Here is a 24,718-nt window from a genome sequence, read left to right on the forward strand (position 1 = left end):
CAGTGGTGACTAAAGAGTATGATCTAGGTTGTAATTGGTACATGTCCACCTGTTTCATTGAAATGTATCACCACCTCTAATGTTGAAAAGTAAGGCCTCTGTTTTTTATCTCCCCCCCCCCCNTTGAAGATGGGCAGCTATCAGTCATGCATACTGTTTGCCACCTAATGCTATTTAATAAACTTTAAAGAGAACTTGTTACCGCGATACTAACGAACGAATTTTGAGGTTATGTACCTAGTACGGAAACTTACGACGCCTGACATCGCCATGCATGTATTCTGTGATGTGACACATATCGAGCGCCTTTTCGACCGTCGCAGTAACCGTACAATCATACATTTGTGTACGTTGCCTGCATATTTGCGTCCTTTGTGTCCACTTCATGCCATACCGGCAACACCGGCAATACCCTTGACATGTACACCGTTAAATGCGGTAAAGGGTCAACGGCTTACTTTCAGAGTTTCAGAAAACATTAGTATGATGGAATTACCTATAGCACCAGCAGCCATCAAAGCTATATACACCATCCGAAACCTGCAACTGTTATCGCTAGAAACAGCAATGAAAATATTCCATGCAAAAATTTGTCCCATACTACTATATGGCATAGAGATAACCTGGGAAAAACTATCCAAACAAAACCTGCGGAAAATAGAACAAGTGAAGGCAAGATACCTTAAACTAGCGCTAGGGCTTCCTAAGAACACACAATCCAGACTAACATACGAACTCTGCAAGGAAAATTTCCTATTAGAAGAACTCAGATATCAACTGCCAAGCACAGAAAACTCAGAGGAAGCTATCAAAGAAAGAAAACAAAAAAGAGAGGAAATATGGGAAGAGTTCTACAGCACTGATGCAATGACTGACAGAACCTGGACAGGACCCAACAGAAAATTACGACACACAATTACTAGGTTGGCAACACACGGATTCTACCACGAGATATGCAAGAACGAACGTTTCCACGAAGCAAATGACGCGTGTGTGTGTAAACACTGTGATAAAAAGTGCAGTAGATACCACATTACCATATGCAAAAACTTAACCACATCAATAACCGAATACAGTCGCGAATAGAAAACAATTACTCTATGCACATTGTGCGCTTTCCCTTATTATAATTACCTATAGCACAAGGAAATTCGCTAGTAGCAGTTGGCGGCGCTAATTCGATTTGTGTCCATGTAACTATGTTCAGTATTGTAAACAAAATTCCGTGTGTATGAGTCACGTTGTTTGAATCGTGGTAGTAGAGGCAGGGAATGGGATAGACATTTTCGTAGTATAACGTGTTATTTAGGTAGTTTCAGTCAGTGTGTAAGGACTCAGAAAGCTCTAATGCTCGTCACTGTTTCTTTTAACGTTAAATATCGATTCCGATTTCTTTTGCAGAAAATTTGGCCATTGCCGTGACGATGTTTCTAATTTTTCAAAATTTTATTATCATACGTTTCAGACTGTTTTAGATTAATGGCATTTTCCGTAGGACCACGTCGTATGCTTTTAGAATATCAGACATTAAGATCACGGGATTGTTTGTTGTAGTCCTATTTATGGCATTTTACATTTTTATTTTCTTTATACAGGGCCCCTTCATTAGCAGCAAAATCAACTCTGCCCCATTACACTTTCGTTAATTTATATTGATAGACACGCAGTAAATCAGTGTTCTGTTTCCTTGTCAATTTACTTTGTTTTAGTGCTTAAGTCAGTAGACACATTAACTAATATAAATGGGCTCAAGATGAGATTAGAAGAATAAATCGTGGTGGTGCTCTTTATTTTCAGCTCCAAATATCTTTATGATTATTATATAAAAATTTGCTCTCTATTTTGTATGGAGTAAAACATGGTTTACTGAACATAAATTATGCATATTCAAAAACAAAAAGTGTTCAAGAAAATGTTTCCTATGGAGAATGAACTAAGCAAGCTTTATATTTTAGGGAGCTAAAATTTTGCAAAAAGACTTTTCTCAATAGAATCCACAGAAACTTTCAAAATAATAGAGGTTCAGGTTATGGTATAAAATCAAATTCCTGATTAATGTGTAGTACATGTACTATCAGGAATTGTTTTATCTAAGAATATTGATATTTAAAATCAGTTTCTTTCCTGACTTGTCGTATGATTATTGTGTATTAGCACAATGGGGCGTAAAGTGACAATTGCAGTTTGCACCCTGAATCAGTGGGCCCTTGATTTTGAAGGAAATCTTCACAGAATTCTCCAGAGTATCCAGGAGGCCAGGGAAGCGGGAGCAAGTTTCCGTAGTGGTCCCGAACTAGAAATATGGTAAAGTATTAAAATTGTTAGTTCACTTACACTTCATTTGGATTTTCCTGGTTTTTCTCTCCATTCTGTTGATAAGTGCAGAGATAGCACTTCAAAATGGACCACAGCCAATTCTTTCATTTATTTTCTATTTTACTATTTATAATCATTGTTCCATTTTTTAGTACATGATGATGATGATGATGATGATGATGAATATTAAGATTACCACTTTTAGGGATGTGGTTCTATGTAGTCTTACAGATAGGTATGAGCATTTCAAATGGACTGGTGCCTCCATCTTCAGTGTAGTAGAGATGGTACCAATATTTTGGAGGAATTTGCTTCATTCTCCATTCTACCTTGAAGATGGAGGCAGCAGTCACCAAGATCCTTTGTGGAGGAAGGAGAAAAGTTGGAGTCAAAGCCAATAGGAACTGTAATTGTAAAAGCAAAAAATGAGCCTTTACTAATGCCCCGTTAGTTACATTACAGGAAGGGCTGTTCATTATTCCTATGCCTAATTGGGCTCACAGATCAGGTCTCCTACTGTGATCTAACTTTTTGGAACCCTAATATGGACCATGTTATTTTTTTTTCCCTCAGTTTCTGTTCATTATCCTGTACCAGGAGCCATCTTCTCTATCCGGTGGGTCTGAGTGACTGCATGTTTTGCCTCACCCTACTCATTCTGGCCTGAAGATGGTGGCAGCATTTCCCCTAAAACGCTGAATGTCACTGTTACAGTGGGTACAGCTGTGAGGACCATTTCTATGAGAGTGACACCCTTCTTCATTGCTGGGAAGTGTTCCTTGAGTTGCTAATCAGTCCAGTATGTAAAGATATATTGATTGATGTTGGGATGCCTGTCATGCATAAGAACGTCACTTACAACTGCCGGGTGGTGTTTTATAACAGGTAAGATTGCTTATGCTAAAATGCAATGTTTAAAATCACTGTTATTTTTAAGATTTCAATGCATTTCTTAATCATGCTGTTTAAAAGCATTGCTGTTATCTTAGAAACTATAAACCGAACTGTTTGTTCCTTTTAACCATTCAACTGCTATTCCCTTGATGTCCCTTGCTAGCACAGATACCGAACCATGGTTTCACCAGGATATCTTGGACTCTAACTTGTGTGAGTTTAAAAAATTCTCATCATAAGATCCATGTGGTTAAAAATAAATTGTACTTATAAAAGGTAAAGCTGCCCACTGTAACAGGCTGTCAAGTCCCATAGTTGGTGTGAAAGGTCAAGGCTCCCACATTTTCTAGACAGTCAGCTGACAGATGGTGGTAAGGTTGTCAGCCTTATGCCCCAGCTGCCCTTTGTCCCCCAGGAATCTTCCTGGTACTCATTTCTATTAGAGGCTGAGTCAACCCCAGGGCCATAGTGCAGCTGGAATGATTAGGTAAATTGAAAAAATTCAGTTTCCTCATTAGGAATCAAACCCGCAACCTTCCAACTTGTAACATAATGCCTCAGCCAGCTATGCTACTGCACACCACCAAATTGTACTTACACTTACTGATAGGTATGAACACTGATTTACAATGGAAATAAAGAAATGGAGTACTATAATTTATTTTTCCTTAAAATATTTTTCAAGGAATGATAATACATTAATAAGACATTGAGTCAGTGCGGTGCCTGATATTTGGTTTATATTGTTGTTACAGGAAGGTCCTGTTGATCAGGCCCAAGACGAAGCTGTGTGAGGATGGTAATTACAGAGAAAGTCGGTGGTTTTCACCTTGGAGAAAGGTGAGGTTTAATTCAGTAATACATGCGTTCTAAATCTGGACATTTCACCATGGTCTGTATGACTTGCAATTTTCTTTTTGTTTCCTACAAAATGGTGCACTGTTGTAGGAGCGAGTTCTGGAAGAATATTACCTGCCACGGATGATCTCAGCGTACACAGGACAGACAGTTGTATCATTTGGTGACGGTGTTATTTCTACAAAGGACACTTGTATTGGTTTTGAAATCTGTGAAGAACTCTGGAACCCACAGAGGTATGGCCAATATATTTAGTTAGTCTGTGCTTAAAATACTCTTGAGTATACAATTAATTATATATTAGTGTTAATCATTTTATTATTTAAGGTTAAATGACTTCTGTGCAGGTTGTGTTTGCAATGTATGAAGATCTAACATTTTTTTCCCATTGTTAAGAATAGGCTTCCCTCACTAAGGAACTGAAGATGGCAGTTCTACCAATATAAACTTTAAAAATCAACAATAAAATAGTTATCTTCAATACTGACATGAACTGTGTACACTGTTTGACATCTGGACGTTACATGTGAACTCAGAAAATCACCTCAGCTGATCAGCCTTATCAGATTTGAGTTAAACGCTGATGTTTTGGAAACCTGCTGTCTCCAAAATATTCGTTCTTGTTTACCCAGAATGTTTTGATGCATTCATGCACCATGAAAGCTGAAAATCTTACAGAACTGATGCATAGAACTTGTTTTGCAATAGTCAGTGTCAAAGGCCAAGAAGGAAAGCTGACATTATAATTTCAGTACTGACAACATGGTTAAATAACCAACTTAGGAGGAAAGAAGCAATGTTTTGTTCTTCCACAAGTGAAGTAACCAGTTTTGTAATGAAATTGTATTTTGTCTATGTTGTTTAGTACTCACATTGCAATGGGACTGGATGGCGTTGAACTCATTGTCAATGGCTCAGGCTCATACATGGAACTGCGGAAGGCTTATGTGACTGTAGACCTTGTCAAGTCTGCTACACTGAAGGTGAAGGGCTGTGCTGTGAATTGTATGAAGAAAGCATGTCTAGAGTCACACACCTACCCAATACAGCATTGTACCTCAACCAAAACTGTACCGTGGAGCAGTAAATTATCCAAATTTTCTTCTGTGTGTATATATATATATTAATGTCAAAAGTCACTTAAATATGAAGCCTTCATTAATGATTTTTCAACCAAAAACACTTTTTAAAAGAACTTGTTTGATGTCTCATTTCAAGAGGTTTTCGTTTAGAAAACATGCCTCCCCACTAGAAAGTTTCTTGGACCAGTAAAATTTTTCCACAGACTGACAGTTGAGAAACACTATTTCAGAGTTCTGAAAGAAGACTGAAACACTAATAAAAGTACATTTTCTTGCAGTGTGGAGGGTGTTACTTATTCAGCAACCTGCGAGGATGTGATGGGCAGCGTGTCTACTTCAATGGTTGTTCCTGCATTGCTATCAATGGCTATATTGTAAACCGTAGCCAGCAATTTGGGCTGCAAGAAGTGGTAATTAGTGTACTGAATCTGACTCTTTGTCCACTCCATTTAGTGGGACTGAAATTAAGCGGGACACATCAACTGTTGGTCTATGCCAATGATGTGAATCTACTGGGTGATAATGTAGATACCATAAAGAAAAACACACAAACTTTAATTGACACAAGTAAAGAGGTTGGTCTAGGAGTAAACACAGAAAACGAAGTATATGTTACTGTCTCGTCACCAAAATGCAGGGCAAAATCATGACATAAAGATAGGAAACAGACGTTTTGAAAATGTGGCACAGTTCACATATTTGGGAACAACAATAACAGATCAAAACCTGATTCAGGAGGAAATTAAGAGGAGATTGAACTCGGGCAATGCTTGCTACCATTCAGTCCAGAACCTTTTGTCTTCTTGTCTGCTGTCCAAAAACATAAAAATTAGAATATACAAAACTATAATTTTGCGTGTGGTTCTGTATGGGTGTGAAACTTAGTTTCTGACATTAAGGGAGGAACATAGACTGAGGGTGTTTGAGAACAGGGTGTTGAAAATATTTGGACCGAAGAGAGATGAAGTGACAGGAGGGTGGAGAAAACTGCCTAATGATGAGCTTTGTAACTTGTACTATTCTCCAAGTATAATTAGAATGATCTAGTCAAGGAGGATGAGGTGGGCAGGTCATGTAGCACAAATGTGGGAGACGAATACAGGAAATTTTGGGAAAGCCAGAAGGAAAGAGACCACAGGGACGACCAAGGCATAGGTGGGTGGACAATGTTAGAATGGATCTTAGGTAGGATGGGATGGTATGGATTGGATAGATCTGGCTCAGGATAGGGACCAGTGAAGGGCTCTTGTGAACACAGTAATGAACCTTCAGGTTCCATAAAATGCTGGCAAATTCTTGAGTAGCTGCAGAATTGGCAGCTCCTCCAGAAGTACTCAGCTCCATGAGTAAGTAAGTAAGTAAGACTTGATGGTGCGCAGGAAGTAGTTGTGGCAACAGTGGATCTGGAAGACATCCGTGCATATCGCAATGCCATCCGCTCACGTTCACACCTTGCAGCCACATCGCCTGCTTATCCTCGAATCCAAGCAGATGTTTCCCTCTCAGCTGAGAAAGGAATTGGGTTGCCTACATGTGAACCAATTGAATGGTTATATCACTCTCCTGAGGAAGAAATTGCCCTAGGTCCAGCGTGCTGGCTCTGGGACTATCTCAGGTAACAGAAATGTTGGCATGCCGAGTATTCATAACGAGAATGGGCTGGGATTATCTCACATAACAAAGCATTGTTGACATGCTAAATATTCATAAAGAGAATGGGCTAAGATTTTCTGTATTTTAGTAACAGCCGAACAGGTTGGTCTAGAGATTACACTCTGTACTTATATTTGGGAGATGTCCGGTTTGAATTTCAGTTGGGACACTGACTGTCCTGTGGCTTTCCTCATTGTCTCCAGCCAAATGTTTGGATAGTACCTTGATTAGACCATGATCCCTTTCTTCTAAATCTTTTGCATATCATTAGTCATCAGTCACCCTGCCATTGATGCTGTACAGTCTTGGGTACTAACAGCATCAGAAAATACCCCCCCCCCCNAAACAACAGAAAATGGATAGATATGATGAAGCAGAATATTTTTCGTGAATATCAGTGGACACATCTGTTCTCTGTGTAGTATTACTTAATGAATAAACAGATGTTAAGTCTGCAACAGCTGTGATTACCATAATCTAGCGTGCGCTGTAAGGCTGCATTTGACTGTAGCCCTAATAGGAAAATTATCAAACTTAACTAATGAATTGTAAATCCAGAATCACTTGTCTTACTTTGTATGAAATATTTTGTACTTTTAAAATGTTTACTTTTGCAGATTTTATATTGTAAAAAATTAATATAATGTGGCAGCTGTGATGAAGGAAACTGACACAGTGAACATTATAATTCATGTGTTGCAATGTGATTAGGAATAGGATATCAAGAAATTGTTAATAATGAAAATATTTTATTTTCTGTGTTGTATTATCCTCTGAAACTAAGCTCCATATATTATGTGGTAAAAGTGTGGTGTTCAAATAAAAATGCTCTAAATTCATGATATGTCATTTTACATTTGACTAAATGTCTAATCCCTTGATGTTTAATGCAGAGTGATATGTTTGGAAATTAAAAGAGAGTTCTGTGCTTTAAATCCTTGAAATTACGGATCTTTTTTGAAGCATAAATATCCTCAAATGCTGTTAATATATAAAATTTCTACTTTTCTTTTCCATTTAAGACGATCCGGTCAGGGTGGTTTTTTCCTGCCACTGAGTGGCGGCGTTGACTCTTCCAGTGTTGCCAGTATTGTGTTCTCGATGTGCCATCTGGTTGTAGATGCCATTCAGAGGGGAGGCAAGTCAAATTTATGTTCATTCCATGTTTATGAATGAGATACTGTAAGGTGATGTGAAAGATTGCCTTATCTATGTCTATGCCGCTTTCATTTTGTTGGACAAAATTTTATGAAATCTAGTGAAAGATAACATCAGTGGATGGTTAGAAGTGAAACTGCAGATGATTTTCTTCCTTCTCCATTATCCATATGGAGTGAGTTGATTATTACAAACAATGATTCCATTTGCAAACACCATTCATCAGCATAAGTAGATGCATTAAAGGCTGTCAGGAGTCACTGTTCTGTTTTTATTAATTGCATTACAATATATAAATTTTAGACAACTATAAATATTTGAGATGTGGAGAGTTTATTTATTCTGAGAAAATGTTGGCAAAGGATGTACAGTAGAAATATGTTGTTATAATGGTTGCTATAGCAGAAGGTATGCAGATTGCAAGTTATTTCACATTTACATGGTTTGTTTAGCAATCAGTATGGTTTTATTAGAGTCAAATGCGAGGTCTAGAGATGTAAAGAAGCACAAAAGATTAGGGAATATATTATACGTGTGCACATACACTTTTCTCCTACATCCATTATATATTGCTTTTCTTTTATTGCTAGTGGGACGGGACTAAGTCCCTTGTACTGCGGCCACTTGTGGCCTATTGTACCAGCCCCAGATGATAGGTTGATAGGTGAGGGTGATTGTAGAGGAATTGGTGGAATGAAGTTTGGCAGGGGAAACCAAAGTACTTGGAGAAAACCTGCCCCAGCGCCACAAATCCCACTTGACCAGACCTGGGATCGAACTTAGGCCGCCGCGGTGGGAAGCCAGCGACTAACAGCTTGAGCATCCATTATATAAAGAGGCATAGTTCTAAAAGTACCAGGGCAGTCTAGCACATGCCTCAGCATCAAAAGAAATGAGTATGTCATGAAATGAAGCCATTCTTGATACCTTGGTTCTGAATACAGCACAGTGGCACTGCTTTAGCTTGACTGTAGCCTTGCTTGTGGTACATTTGTAACCTTTACCAACTCTTCTATTTCACTATTGCAACAGAACATGGATGTCATCTGTGTGGCAGGGCATTGCATTTTTTGCAGTACCTGGTGATATGAAATTCCCTATTCCTGGATGATAAATTGTTACTCCAAATGTAGGACTGAATTCTCACATCAGTGGTTGTGAAGAGTTCTGTCTTCTGCAACATAACATGTTATTGTGTGGTTAAAGTGAACTGAAAATTTGGAGATGACATGTTCCTTCAGAATGCCATTTTTGACTATGCAGTGTTAGAGCCCAGAAGATAAAACTTTTGCCACTAACCCCATAACACTGTGATGTTTAAAATCCCCTATTCTCAAACAGTGAAGGTTAGTATTTTATTGCTTAAACCACATGTGATTAGAAGTCCTGTTACTTTATTCTAACATTGTCAGATAAGTTCGTGTAAATGTTTTTTTTTTTTTTTTTTTACAGTATGATTTGGCATGTTAAATGCGGTGAGGCACATTTCATATTGCTGCATTATACTGTGTTAGGTAAAGAACTTTGATTTAGATAATAAAGTATTCTTTCTTCCAGATTGCCAGCATGTTGTTATGTAATACTATGTTGTGGCATCCCGTTGCACATCACTTCAACAGGTGTCATTGATTCACCATCTTACATGAAACACATTTTTGGAAAACTTATTTAAAAGTTTCGTACATATGCATAATGTGTTTTTTACACCTTATTTAAAAGCTTCTGTACATTGCATTAGATGTTTTGGCTGACATTGACCATCATCAGGTGTGTAAAATTGTTGGTTTAAACTGCTGTGCTTCTGTTGTGTTATTCTAATATTCAATGTATAGTCCCATCTATGAGCTCGTGCATTTCATTGTGTTGCGTGTCTCTTCCTGTTATGTGTTGCATGTAAGACGGTGAATCAGTGACATTTATCATTTCATGTTATAGATAATGTCCAGTAGACCTTTACTGTCAAAACTAGGGACTTAAGAGTATCAGTGATGTGCTCCAAATGTTTTCATATCAGATTCTTTCCTTCTGTGGTCCTGCTATGGATGATTCTGCAAATTAAATTCCTTGTTTCTAATATTGTCTTCCTTCCTGTGCTGCTATCTACAAAGGTAATGCCCAAAACCAGACACCAAATAGTTATATACAAGTACCCACATATTTGACATAGCTGCTTCATTGAATTAATGCTGATTTTAAAGTTTTGATATTATAATTTTTATTTTCCTAGATTGTAAGGTTCTGTCAGACGTGCGTCGAATTGTCTGTGATGGGGAATATGTGCCAGTGGAACCACGAGAATTATGTGGCCTCTTGTTTGTTACTTGCTACATGGGCAGTGAAAATTCATCGCAAGAAACTAAGAAACGTGCATTGTCTCTTGCTGAGCAGATTGGCAGGTGAGCTGTTATGTTGAGTCTTATGATGCTCTGAAGTTTTGTGACAGGAGTTGATTCATTACATGACTGCTATGTTGGACATTGCCCACTGTCCAATGTATATTGATAAACATTGTGTTCCAGAAACTGGATCTGTTTCTCACATATTGTGTAAGAGCAGACTGGATCCTACTCCGAAAGATCCAGTAATGTTGACAACTAAATTATAGCAGTAGGTAGACGTCTGTTGTTTTGATAAGATGTTTGACAAGATACATTAAAGTGTACCACTTTTATAAGACTCCTGTCAAGTTGTAACTCACTGTACTGTGTAAGATAGCCTACCTTCTGAAGTTGGCCAGGTTTGAATGATACCCTATATTCCCAACACTGTACATAGTTCAAGATATCATTTAATTGGCAGTTCTTATGCTGTGATATTTTGAAACATTACAACAAGAATTTTGTGTCTCCAGTTACCATATGACCATCAGTATTGATGTGGCAGTGTCTGCTGTACTTGGGATTTTCACTGCTATGTCAGGATTAGTTCCAAGATTTGCCTCTAGGGGTGGCAGTGCTAGGGAAAGCCTTGCATTGCAGAATGTTCAGGTAGGGTATCATATTTATGTATGTAAAGACTAGTATTTCAGAGGTTACAAAATGCATGTTACCTGTAATACTGAAAGTTGTGATGTGTCCTCCTGTGCTTTAACCCACCTGTAATTTTAAGTTGTTACACCTTATCTTCTTTCATGAATAAATGTGTATAAATTCTCCACATACACTTCAAATGCAGGGAGAAATTTACGTCCAAATATTTCTTGACTATGTAGTTCAGATAAAAGCAAACTGACACCATACCGTGTCAGATGTAACGCTTTTATACAGGTTGACATTTTAGGTGCTTGGCACTTACAGGAATGAAAAAGGAAATTATTTCTGCAGGCTCGGCTACGTATGGTCCTAGCATACCTGTTTGCCCAGCTGATGCTTTGGGTTCGGAAACGCTCAGGAGGTCTCTTAGTTTTGGGGTCAGCAAATGTGGACGAAGCATTACGTGGTTACATGACTAAGTATGACTGCTCAAGTGCAGATGTAAATCCCATTGGAGGAATCTCCAAAACTGATCTACGCAGCTTCCTGCTTTATGCCAAGAACAAGTGAGTCTTAAATTGAGAAAGATCATACTACACAATGAAATGTAAAATGCATAATTTTTACATCATATGACTACATTTGCGGGAGCTGGGATAGTGCAGTCAGTATAGTGACTGGCTGTGGGCTGGACGACTGAGGGGTCAGAGTTCCAGTCTTGGTAGAGTCAAGAATTTTCTCTTCCCCACATCGTCCAGACCAGCTCTGGGGCTCTCCCAGCTTCCTATCCAATGGGTACGTTGGGCTCTTTCCTTGGGGGGTAAAGCAGCTGGGGTGTGAAGCTGACCACTCACCTCGAACTAGTGCTGAGGTCAAGAAAACGTGGATCTATACATCCACTCCCCCATATATTTTTATGGCATAGGGACAACCTTACTTACTTTTATGACTACATTCACTATTCTGATGAAAGGCACGCCATTACTCCCCGGGATGGACAGTCTCCTGCTGTCTTGATATGTTGGGATTTTGGACTTTATCCATCGTCCTGGTTTTTAAGATAACAAATAAAAACACGACGTTTCGGTAACTGGATCTGTTTCCATCCTAGCTCTTTCTAAGGGACCCAACTGAATAGGTGTTTTCCTTCACCTGAGGACGGAAACAGATCCAGTTTCCGAAACGTCGTGTTTTTATTTGTTATCTTAAAAACCAGGACGATGGATAAAGTCCAAAATCCCAACATATCAGTGTGTTATACACCATCGTCAGAATCCTATAGTAACTTCCTGCTGTCTTGTTCATGTACACTTTCTATTTTTAACATTTTCCAGTTTTGTGGGTCATACTAGCTTCCCCAAGTTCCTCTCAAATGTTTTAGGCATGGTCTTCTTGAGGAACATCGGTGGACTTTTACCAGATGACATGGTGTTATTACCCAGAAGATCATGCCCCTCTTTTGTTACTGCTATGAGAACCTCATATCGGACGTGGCCTGTTCTTGTTACTCCAAATGAAGATCAGGGAAATCTCATTTCTGCTGCCTGACTATATTGTTCATTTTATTTGCTCAGAATCTGCGTCTGCTACCATACAGCAGTGTTTGCTTGCCAGCTGCAGAATGAAATCTCAGCAGTGTGTCCTTCACTGCTCAAAAATTTGTCTTAATATTCCAATTATTTTATCATAATTTATTTAGGACTGTTCAGCCTCCTCTTCTTTCAGCAATTAAATTCCACAAACATGTAAACATTTTATAAGATTTGGGGTTTTCATGGCGGTGACTATGAAGAAAGCTGTCTTCTGGGATGTGGCACCGTGTAGATATTATTAACACAAACATGTAAACATTTTAACATCTCAGTTATCATCAGAACTGTCAAGAAAGGGGAACATGCCCACAGTGTAACTCCCAAAAATCAGAAGTTCAATTACTAAAAAAGTTCCTTGGGATAAGTGAGTAAAAATAGAACAAAACTTTATGCTTGTGGCTGAATGGTGTCCTGGCATCTTTTAAAAATGATGTACTAATTTAATTTCATTTTCCATTAATTGATTCTCTGACTCTGTCTCTAGGTTTAATCTGCCAGTACTAAGTGAAATCCTTGGAGCTCCACCTACTGCTGAACTTGAACCACTCGAAGGTGGCCGCCTCACTCAAACAGATGAAGAAGATATGGGTATGACATACGCAGAGTTGTCAGTGTTTGGACGTCTCCGCAAACAGAATAAATGTGGACCCTACTCCATGTTCTGCAAGCTTATTCATACATGGCGTGGAGACTGCACTCCAGAGCAAGTCTCGAACAAGGTGAAACATTTCTTCCGCTGTTATGCCATCAACAGGCACAAGATGACGGTGCTGACCCCTGCATATCACGCTGAGAGCTACTCACCTGATGACAACCGTTATGACCACCGACCTTTCCTGTACAATGCACAGTGGACATGGCAGTTCAGAGCCATGGACGAACAGGTGAGTTTTGGCTTAAGTAAAAGGGAACATTAAATAACAGTTCATCACTAAACAGGTTTGTGCATCATTAACACTGTACAGGTAGACTCATATTTGAGAGGTGTTCTGTTTGAGTCTTAACCAGGATAACTGGGTTCTGTGGGCTGTGTCCATCGTCTGGTACCCCAGAGAGCACTGAAGAACATATCGTTTCAGAAACTGGGTCTGTTTCTGACCTCAGGTGAGGATGTGGGTGAGATTTGTTCAGTTCATTTAATGTAGCACCTTCATAGGTTACAACTTTGAACCAGATGTTAAACTTGTATTTATCCTACACTGTGTTTCTATAGTCTTTGTCATTGTGCTCCGTGAGAAGCACGTGTTATATATATATATATATATATATTTTTTTTTTTGTGTTAAGAGTATGACTCTTAACACGTCATTTATAATTTCCTCTGCTGAATAAGTCTATTAAGTGCACATTGTACGAGGTGCTGTCGAAGAGTTCCCAGACTGTCATTGTTAACTGAGTCGCAGAAATGATGAGCGGGAAGGCCAAGGTCACACTTCCACAAGCCTATTGCATCAGTCTGCTACGTGACACTGCACTGTGAACACACATTGTTTTTACATGAGTGCTCTTCTGACTTTGTTTTTCATTTTTTCTGTGATGCATGGAAAAATTGAGCATTGTTTCTGCATCAAATTTTGCGTGAAGCTTGGTAAACCTGCTAATGAAACCCTTGAAATGCTTCATGAGGCTTCTGGAGAACATTCTTTAAACTGGACAGCAGTTTTTGAATGACATGCATGTTTCAAGATCCACCTCCGACTAGTGCCAAAGTCTAGAAAACTTGGACCTGTACATCCACTCCCCCATATGCCTTCATGGCATAGTGCTTAATTAGTTAAGCACAGGAACAATTTTACTTTTTTTTACCTTTATTCATATTTCAAGGACTGTTGAGTGTGAATTGAAGATGGCAAATGTTCAGAGTAACCAAGCACCAGCAAAACGGCAGAAAATGTTGAAAAATTTTGAGAACTCATCCGTTAGGACCATCACCGAACAATCCATGAGCTCGCAGACACTGTTGGGATCAGTTATAAAGTTTCCTAGATCTTCACAGACAATTTGAACCTGCGCCGCATTGTTGCAAAGTTAGGTCCCCGACTCTTTGACAAATGATCAAAATCAGCGGTGCATAAACGTGTCTTTAAGTTACGGGAGAAGGCTAATGAGGACCCAACTTGTATCTCTAGATCATAATGGGTGGCAAAAGTTGAATTTACAGTTATGATCCAGAAACAAAGCAACAATCATCCCAATGGAAGAGCCCACAATCACCAAGAGCAAAAAAGGCACGGCAGGTCTGGAGTTCAACAACGTTCTTTTCAACGTGAATTTGTTCCTCCTAACACTACAGTCAACTCTGACTTCTGTTGTGATGTTTTGAGACACCTAAGAGAAAGTGTGTGACAAAAAACACCATAACTTTGGTGTAACCACAACTGGCTCCTTTATCATGACAATGCACCTGCCCACACATCCCTGAAAACCACAGAGTTTGTAACTAATAACAACATGGTTATTGTTCCCCATCCTCCCTACTCACCGGACTTAGCCCCCCCTCCCCATGATTTCGCTTTGTTTCCAAAATTGAAACTGAAACTGACGGATCGACATTTTGAAACAGTGTGAGACATCCATAGGGAGTCACCAGCAGTACTAAACAACAATAGGGAAAATGACTTCCACATTGTTTTTGTAGCGTAGAAAAAATGATGAGATTGCTGTATACGTTCCCAAGAGACTGTCTTGAAGGAGATGACAGACAAAATTGAGTAAGTTATGCCAGCATTTCTTTTTTGACCCAGTCCGGGAACTTACCGATAGCACCCCATATGTATTTACAGTCTCATAGGATTTGAGGTTCTCACAGCAGTGGTTATGAAAGAGGTCTGTTCTCTGGGATATAATGCTGTGTATTCTGCTGAAAGTCAGCTTATATTTTGCAGGGGGCTGTTGCATCCATCTTCATGGTCGAAGATTAAGCCCAGTAAGAAACCAGCAGGGAGAAAGCAGCTTTCTTCTTTCAATGGACTACATGGCATTATGTCCCAGAAGAGAGAACTCTTATATTCACAGTCTTGTTTTACATGACATGACATGGCTCATCTAATAACTTGTGTGAGATTTGAAGTTTTCACTGTGGCAAAGGTTCCTGTTGTGGTTGTCTTGAGTTGTGACACTGTGTAGTTTGGTAGTGGAACAGACTGAATTCACCTTTCCAACTGCTTCTGCTGCAATGTTAGTATTTATGAATCACATTTTGAGAAGTTACTGTATGTCCAGAGTGTCATGGTAGCCCTCAAAACTTTTAAAATACTTATACAGTGCAGCATCCACTGTCTGAGAGGCAGCAAACATGGTTAAGTGTTGAAGAAATGAGTCTTCTGGGATGTGGGGCCGTGTAGATATTGTGTAACCGACGTTTCGGAGGAACGTATCTGCACTATCTACATGGTGCCTCATCCCAGAAGACTCTTTTCTTCATAGTCACTGCTGTGACAATCTCAAATCTTACATGGATAAGTGTTGAATCACAATTTGCATGTTGTAGCTGCAAACAGTGATTACAAGTGGTGATGGTCATTGGGAAGAACATACAAATAAAGGTTTGACTGGGCATAAGGGACCCTCATCTGTATCAGGAAGTCGTGGGAGTGTCACAGGGGGCACACCTTCTTCATCTACAGTCAGCAAAATTCTTAAAGGCGAGTATGGTGTAAAGATGAAATTGGGTTGTATGAAGTGCAGTATATAGCTTTGTAGATATACTTAATTTATTTATTTATTTACTAAGTATATACATTGTATTTATCCAAATGTAAGATAAGGAATTCTTTTACTTTTTATTTAAAATTTAAAATTATGGGCCATTTTATATTTGCGAATGATGAAAAGTACTTTGAAAATATTTCTGAAAAAATACCCATTTGCTAACATGGTGTGCCATTTTGAGACAGGCAGTGCTGAGCACTGACACAAGGGATCATGGCAGGACTGTGGAATGAACAGGAAATATAACATAGTTGTTGTACAGAACATGATGTTTCTGTACCAGCAGCTGTACTAACATTATTTCTGTTTCTTGCAGACCCACACAAAGGTGTTGTAGTACCAGCAGAGACACCTGTAAATGATTCTGCGATGGAGGAGTTGGAAGCACAAACCAGATGGCACCATCCATCGTCATATAATAATCTAGTGTTATCTGCAGCTGAATAATTCTCCTTCATATACTCTGCTGGTCATAACAAATTTTTGTGACTTATCAGAGGGAACAGAATGGGTTGTTCCATGAGTGCAAGTTCAAGTGTAGATAAATATACGGTGATTCACTCTCAGGAGGCCTTGAATTAGTAACACTGGCATGGTGTCTGGATGCCCGGTTCGCGCCATTTCCTTCAGTCTGCCTCCAGCCAGCAGGAAACCAATTTCAACATAGTTCATAACCCATTTATCTCCACATCTAGGAAACATACCTGACAAGTTTTGTTTTCATCAGTGACTTATTCCATGATATATATAATTATTAATTCATAATCTCCTCAAATTATTGTACATATTGATTGATACTGGTGGTACGGTATAAGGTAAAGTTTCCCCCATGCTTAATTAATTAAGCACCACATTGTGAAGATGTGTGGGGAGTGGAGGTATAACTCCACCATTTTCACCCTTGGCACTCGATGGAGGTGGTCTTCTCCACAATCCAGCCCCTTTGCCCCCCCCAAAGAAAAAGCCCCTGGTACCAATTAGTGATTGAAAAAAAACAAAAGCAGAACAGTGTTGTTAGAGCTATATATAATGTTGAAAGAAGTGTTAAATTTGGTATAACACTACAGCAAGTGGATAGTTGCCTCACGCTTGTTGTGCTGAAATGTCTGTAATTGGTTTGGCTGGTTCCTGGTTACTGTATGTTACATTCTGGTTCACAGTTTAGATGAGCCTCAGTTCCTTTGCAAAATTTGAGGCTATGAGCCTGTGATTATGAAAACAACTGTTATATGGGATTTGACACTGCATAGTCTGGTAGAACATCGGCTTCTGAGGTGGCTCATCTGAAACATCTACCAGACTGCATGGTGTCACATCCCAGAAAACCTACTGCAGAAAGAGTATTATACTTTATACTATATATTGTAAAGTTTCTGCAGTGGTCATTATACCGTGTAGTTACTCAAAACTGTTGACTCTGCAGCTTATGAAGTACTTTATAAAAATGTACTGGAAAACATTCCATTGGAACTTCCACTTTCACTGCCACCTCCATAAATATAATAAATTACTCCATCAATACTTAACCATTGTTTTTCTTTACTGCACTCTATTTCATACACGTTTCGTTCCGAAGAACTGTCAGTACACGCCGTATTACTTTATATGTACAATACACTCATTACATTTCTGTATTAATATATAACATCTGAGGTCTTCAGGGTCGTAACACCATACAATCTGGTAAGTGGACACCAAAACATTTCAAAGGAACGCTCTGCCTCAATCTTCTACTCTGAAGATGAAATGCTCTGCCCAACTACCAGACTACACGGTGTCATAACCCAGAAGACTACAATACTGTGGCATGTAGTGAAGGGATAGAATTCAAACTTAATAGTCCATAAGTAAAAGTAAAAAAAGGTAAAGCTGTCCCTGTAACAGGCTGTTGAGGTCCATAGGGTTGTGAGACATTGAGGCTCCCACATTTTCTAAACAATCGGCTCACAGATGGTGGTGAGGGTGTCGGCCTTACATGCTGGCTACACTCTACCCCCAGGAAGATTTCTGGTACTCATTTCTGTTAGAGGCTGAGTCCACCCCAGGGCCATAGTGCGGCTGGAAGGATTAGGTCAATTGAAAAATCCAGTGGTCTAGAGGTTAACAATGCAGGCCAGTATTCACTTAATAGTCTATAGAATTCAAAATTTATTTCTAGAATTAGAAGACACAATGGTTTTGTCATGTAGATAAAATGGGTAGAACAAGGATACTGAGACAGGCATTAGAATTAAAATTTAAAGTAAAGAGAGCTATGGGATGACCCAGCACAAGATGGTTTAGCCAGGTGCTTGAAGGCATCAAGAGAGGAAAGAACTGGCAACAAACTGAAAAGGAAAAACTGTGGGAAGAAAGGTTGGAGACATCCTGCCCATCAACCGGTATAAAACATAAACGGCTAGAAGAAGACTGGCATTTTTCTGGGAATCACATAAAATTAAGAATATCAATACCTAAGCATATATGATCTAACTTCGATGTTCTTTTTACCAAAGTGACCATAAATTGTTTCAAAAGTATAAATGTGAAAAATGATTTCCTGTATCTCTTTTGAGAAGTTCCCATGATCGTATTATGATTCAAGTGATTTTTATCATTTGTATGTGTTCGTTTGCTATTGGAAATTTATTAACCCATCACAGCTGTTACAATGCAAAATCGCTTCTTAGAATCCTGGCCATTACTTTACTGTCTTGGGAGGGGCAACACACTGGTGTTGGCTGTATTAAATGCATGAGAGATTTCCAGTGCCTTGTTTCTTTTACATAATACAGCACTAATTACATGTATTTAAATTTTAACTAATAACTAGTTCTATGGACCAGAGTTCTACAAAAGCTAACTGTTGCTCAGCTAGTCATGAAATTTCCTGCCTTCCACTGAACCCAATGGTTCATTATAGTGTTCACAAGAATCCAGTACTGGTCCCTTTTCTGAACCAAATGAATTCAATCCACATTACCCATCATAATTCTTCAAGACACATTTTAATATCTTCCCATTTATCTCCTGGTCTTTGAAGCGGTCTCTTCCTTTCAGATGTTCTTATTGTAACTTGGTCAGTATAGTTCACTTGCGGACTAAAACCACAGAGTGTTTTTGTTGTAGCTTTTTATGTATTTTTCTTTGGTTCCTTGGATGCTATATGTCAAACCCATCCCATCCTCATAATAAAATCTGGCAAGGAATAAACATTACAGTTTTCCATACATAACAGTAACCTGCAAAACAAAATCCCTTCAGTACTGAAGACTGTTCAATAGTCTTTGAAGTTAGCAGTGAAAGGTTTATTGGTGGAGGGAGATGATTATTACACCACACTTTGAATTAAACTATTGCCATTAATTATAGATGTACCAGCAACAAGAATCCGTGCACCTGTTAATTTTTCAAGCAACTGAAAAGCTGCAATCTCAGCATAAGTAACTCCACCCACAAAGTACACTAGAAATGACTTACGATTCATGTCCCAGTCTCCAGGTTTTTTGGCCCAGCTGGTCGTACCAATGCTTGGGCCAAGTTTCACAATTTCCTCTGGTGATAATTCCTTCTTGATAAGAAGGCTAACCAGTCGACAAACAACAGGCACATACAATCCTCCAAATACATAACCTGGATCCTTTGGCTGCTTCAGGTCATATTCTTCTGATGCTTCTGGAAACAATTTGAGTTTGTAAGCAAATGCTTGGAATGCACCAGTACGTTTCGGAAGCTGTGAGACGACTTGTGCCACACGACCTGCCAACTTGCCAGCAGCATCACTTGCTCCAGAAGATGTGTTGCCTGGGTTTGTTCCCATACCTTGTGGAGTAAGCAGACCTAACTTTTCCAAGTTATGAAATGTAACCAAGTGTTCATAGCCGCAGCAATGCAGGAACTGAGTTTTAAGCAATGTTGCCTCATCCACAGAAAGCCCATCCTGTGTCAGGGCCAAGAGGCACAGTAGACGCAATGATGTCAACTTTCCAGATGTCGCAAGACATTCTTCAACATAACTGAAGTTCTCTCGTTTATTCCTACCTTCCAGCATGTTCTTTTCTACTTGGTGGAGAGATTCATACCGATGTCCCATTTCACCTATGATCACCTCACATGCACCAATATGATATGCTAATGACCTTTTCAAAGCGGTAACTTTCCGTAGCTCAGTCGCCACATAATGCTTCATTTCTTGCAATGCCACATTGCAGCTACGATTATATTCTGACTGCATTTCTTTGGTCTTACTGCTAAGAAATGGAAACACATCGGAGAAATGTCTATTCTTGATTTCATTATATATGGCATCAGTGCTGCTAAGTTGGTAATTTATTTTCTCTCTTGCACCATCTTGATTGCCAGTCACTCTGCTGTCTAGTTCTATAGTACCACTACTGATGCCAAACACCTCATCCAGAAGACCAACATATGTAACAGGTGTCAGTAAAACAGAAGCATAATCCACATCACGGTCAACTACTAACATGCAACTTATATCTGAATCTGCTTTGTCTGAAGTCCCCAATTCATTGCACAAAGTATCAACCATTGTTCGAACTTGCAAAGAAAATCTTCCTTGTGTTAGAGTTAAAGGTATCCTTCCAAGCAGCAACTGTAATGACCACAAGGAACGTGCAACAGCTGGAAGCATAGATCGATCTCCATCTACAAACAACATCTTAAATAAACCTGGGAGTTCATATGACATGACACCACCATCTAATCTTATTAATTCCCATGGGAAGATATGAACTGTAAGTATGCCATGTACTCCTTCTTCTTCCAATAATTGCTGAATAGCCACGAGGTCACTTGGAACTAAAATAAGGTTATAACTATTCTGATGATTTTGATGTATACTGGCATTTATCTGATTGCATACATATTTAGCTGTGATGAGATCAGAATAAATCATGTAAACCAACTGTGAGTTCACGCAACTAACCCCACTCTTCTCAAATTTGAATATTTTATCGACACCATGTGACCTGAAACAATACAAGAATAGGTTCAACTGAATCATGTAGATCATTTGTATTATTTTCATAGCACCGGAGATGCATAACTCAAATTTTATTTCTTATATAATATACCACGTGAAGGATACTACTTTTTACGTACACCACAAAACAAATATGTCATTGTCGCTAAATCCACAGAACGCGAATATAACATTTAATGAGTCAAGTAATGAGTGACTACATACTGTTCATGTATTTCACTGAATTGATGCCAACAGATCATATATCACTGTAAGGTACTTGATCCCTATATCACGAGTTTAAAATTAAGCTAAGATTCGACCAACATAAATCATTTCACCTTAAAAACTGAACTCCGGTTATGCATTCCAATGGTTTCATAAGCACAGGGTCAATTATTAATTCCTTTTTTCCTGGAATTTTTTTTAAAATTTCTCCTAACTTTCTTTGAGATATTTGATGTAAAGCATCTAAACGATACTCTACAGTATTTTGCATTTTTGTTTTTATTTCTTAGATAACCTATCACCAAATACGTGTCATCATACTTCATATCACTTCACAACGTTCACAATATTCACATACACGTTGTCACTTCTGTCATTCCCTGGAGAAACAAACGCGATCGTCAGTGTGAATTTGGCCACAGTAGTAGTGACATCTTTAGAGATATTCGTACTGTTACGTCTGCGGCCTCTTTAGCTCTGTGGGAATAAAAGCTCAACTCAATACCCTAGAAGTCCTTTTTTTTTTGTAGCACTTAATTCCCGCCAATTCCCGTGGTTTAATCGACGTAATAACTGTAGTCCGTGTTCGTGATCATTCGTGATTTCGTGATGCACGTGATTTGTAACGATGAATTCGAGAATGGCTGATGCGAATTTGTTTCTACCGCCAATTTTCTATGGGAACGATGTCGTGGAATTTGCAATACATTTATTGTGATTTACTAATATGTATATTTTAATTAGCAAAACGTTGCTAATACAGAAAAGATTTTCTAATTTGCATGCAACTTGCTTTAGTGTCCAGCAGAAATAACCAAAGTTATTTTATCGTTCGGTCTGTAGTTATTTTATTTTCCGTTGCGGATTCTACTTCGCTTAAATATTTGTACATTATTCTGAGAGACGGGTGCTACTTGATGTCACTGAGAAACTATTGGCAAAAGTGTTTGTGATACAAATGCAGCATCGTTTAATTATTCTGTTACTAAGCGCAGAACATTAAGTGTGGTGGCAACTTCAGTGTTGCAGTATATTAATTTCAAGGATGTTTTGGAAGCTATCAGGTAACTATATTCCAGACCTTGGCATATCAAAAATCATCGATACATACCTGCATCAGTGCTTAAAGGGATTGAAAAATGTACTCGAAAAATGAAAAAATACTCAATTAAATTCGTGATCGCAATCAGTGTTGTTTTTTTCTTTTACCAGTTTGGATGGGGGGGGGGATCAGGATATTTGTGTAGAGAACTGCAGAAGACTATGAAGGATTTGAGGTTCTCACAGAAGTGGTTATGAAGAATACTGCGATATAACGCTGTGTAGTCCATTGAAAAGTCAACCAGCGTTACGTTTCATGCTGGTATCTTGCTTGTCTTATTCTTCATCTTTGAAGATGAAGGCGATATGTACCTCCGAAACGTCGGTAGACTTTCAACAGTCTAGACAGCGTTATATCCCAGAAGATAGTAGTACTCTTCTACAAAAGATGTTTTATTGTCCAGGAGATAATCTTTTAAAAGCAATTTTAATTTTTGGTATTAGTGTATTTACTTCTTGCAATTTTGACTTTTATAGCCCCAGGCGTGGAAGATACATGGCTTCCCTACAACGAAATAACTAAATCACATGTACATATATGCATAATACATATATTAAGTTGCTGAATAGCAGTACCATGTTAGATTTGAGGCTATTGTGTAAAATGTCAGTGTATGGCATGTGACGGTGTGAAGTTTTGTAGATGGTTACTGGCATTTTGGAGGAGCTTACTGCTTCGATGTTCAAAATAAGAAAGCAACAAGCAATATCCAGTCATCTTTTTATGTCATTCACAAAGCTTATGGCTTATGGCTATGCATAATTTCTCTGTATTTCTGTACTTCATTACAAGAAAATGGTTGGTTGAAAGAGTTACATTGTGGATGAAAATGGACACTCCATGTCCAGCAGCAGGCCTTACACAAGGGGTTAAATAAAAATATTCATACAAAATTTGCATGAACTCAAAATCTGTAAAGTTCAAAGCCTGCGAGTCATAGGGATATCTGTATTCAGAATAAAGATGTCCAAATTAAAATGTAAAAATTATTTTTAAATATTTTTATTTTAATAGCCATATTATACACTCACACATTCTTGAAACACATACATGCGAGACAAAATGAAAGCAACTTGCATTAAAGAAAAATTATAATAATTGACAGAATGAAATGGGCTATTAAATTAGATGAGAATACTGGTTTGTAATTAAAATAGTATAAATATTATTTTACTAATATGGGTACTTATGCATTAATGGCAGACCCAAAGTTACAGCCATGTTGTCCATCTTACCTTAGAAGTTTATTGGTAAAAATGGGACCCGAAACCTACGCTTACAATTTCCCTCCAACAAGATTTTTTGTTTTGTTTTTTGAGATGTTATGCACTTAGTTCCATTTTGAAGAAAATCAGTTTTTGGTTTAATTTTTAAAAATATTTTAAAACTTACTAAGGTTAGGCTTCTGGTTTTGCTTTTGCAAATAAACTTACGCTGTTTAAAGCACAAACATGGCAAGCAAAATGGTGGCACAGTAACTAGCATTGCCCATTAATATGTAAGTACCCTAATTTCATAGAAGCACCCCCATAGTCACACTGTGACATAGGGGCATGGAATGAATTCAGCGAGATTTTCACACCAATACATTTTCATATATACACATGAACTTAGGAGTCACAGTATAAAATTAAGCTTCTTAACAAAGTAACAAGAATAATTATAACAAGAACTTAAATCTGACTAAACCTAAAGTAGAAATATCAGTTTACAGTTTGAACTAATGTACTAAGCCCTCCCTACATGACGACACAGTGCATCAGAACCAATTTCATCCTTGCATGGCTGCTGTTAGTACTCTCATATCGGGCAGAGTTGTAACTTTTGGTGTACTGCATTTGCATGCTCGTCATGTTCTTCAGTAATTGTAAAGTGAAGACCTATGGGAATTTCGAAGCTCCTATGGTAGATGGTACAGCAGGAACTTAATTCAATTGACATGCAGTATAACCCCTAATTAAGGCTTTTTGGAGGGACAGTAGATTTGAATACTAAATGGTGGAAATTTAACACTCGGGGCAATTGAAAGGAAGAATAAATATGAGAAATCCTTAAATCATGGACCATTAAAATGAGATTCCTTTTTATATCTCCAGACATCTTTCTTTTGTCTCTAGTAGAAGTTTTTAAATTAGTTACATGTACCAAAGTCTTAAGAAGATGGAACTGAATTCTGTACATCACATGGTAAA

At 38.4% G+C, this 24,718-nt stretch overlaps 2 protein-coding genes across 7 annotated transcripts; one reads left to right on the forward strand and one right to left on the reverse strand.

Moving 5' to 3' along the window:
- The first annotated feature begins 1,201 nt into the window (after positions 1-1,201).
- Positions 1,202-16,802, forward strand: LOC111861623 (glutamine-dependent NAD(+) synthetase). Of its 4 annotated transcripts, none has more exons than XM_023846363.2 (15): positions 1,202-1,309; positions 2,155-2,304; positions 3,031-3,201; positions 3,966-4,050; positions 4,159-4,304; positions 4,934-5,051; positions 5,429-5,560; positions 6,530-6,765; positions 7,826-7,941; positions 10,189-10,357; positions 10,813-10,948; positions 11,285-11,499; positions 13,010-13,409; positions 16,016-16,169; positions 16,553-16,802. In XM_023846363.2, the coding sequence occupies exons 2-15, from the start codon at positions 2,159-2,161 to the stop codon at positions 16,681-16,683; spliced, it is 2,355 nt and encodes a 784-aa protein (XP_023702131.1). In that variant the 5' UTR covers positions 1,202-1,309; positions 2,155-2,158; the 3' UTR covers positions 16,684-16,802. The 4 variants fall into 4 exon arrangements, with proteins under 4 accessions (XP_023702131.1, XP_023702122.1, XP_023702107.1 ...); XM_023846354.2 differs by having other exon boundaries at positions 1,207-1,371; XM_023846346.2 differs by having other exon boundaries at positions 1,209-1,326.
- LOC111861642 (vacuolar protein sorting-associated protein 33B) lies at positions 16,682-21,797 on the reverse strand. 3 transcript variants are annotated; one of them, XM_023846375.2, is made up of 3 exons: positions 21,538-21,797; positions 19,696-21,203; positions 16,682-16,940 (listed from the first exon to the last, which is right to left on the reverse strand). In XM_023846375.2, exons 1-3 carry the CDS (start codon positions 21,693-21,695, stop codon positions 16,768-16,770), a joined length of 1,839 nt encoding a protein of 612 aa, XP_023702143.1. In that variant the 5' UTR covers positions 21,696-21,797; the 3' UTR covers positions 16,682-16,767. The 3 variants fall into 3 exon arrangements, with proteins under 3 accessions (XP_023702143.1, XP_023702162.1, XP_023702153.1); XM_023846394.2 differs by lacking the exon at positions 16,682-16,940 and adding an exon at positions 18,301-19,457; XM_023846385.2 differs by lacking the exon at positions 16,682-16,940 and having other exon boundaries at positions 18,301-21,203.
- Between the last annotated feature and the right edge of the window lie 2,921 nt (positions 21,798-24,718).

The sequence above is a fragment of the Cryptotermes secundus genome, unplaced genomic scaffold (genome assembly GCF_002891405.2).
Source record: "Cryptotermes secundus unplaced genomic scaffold, Csec_1.0 scaffold136, whole genome shotgun sequence".
Taxonomy (NCBI): domain Eukaryota; kingdom Metazoa; phylum Arthropoda; class Insecta; order Blattodea; family Kalotermitidae; genus Cryptotermes; species Cryptotermes secundus.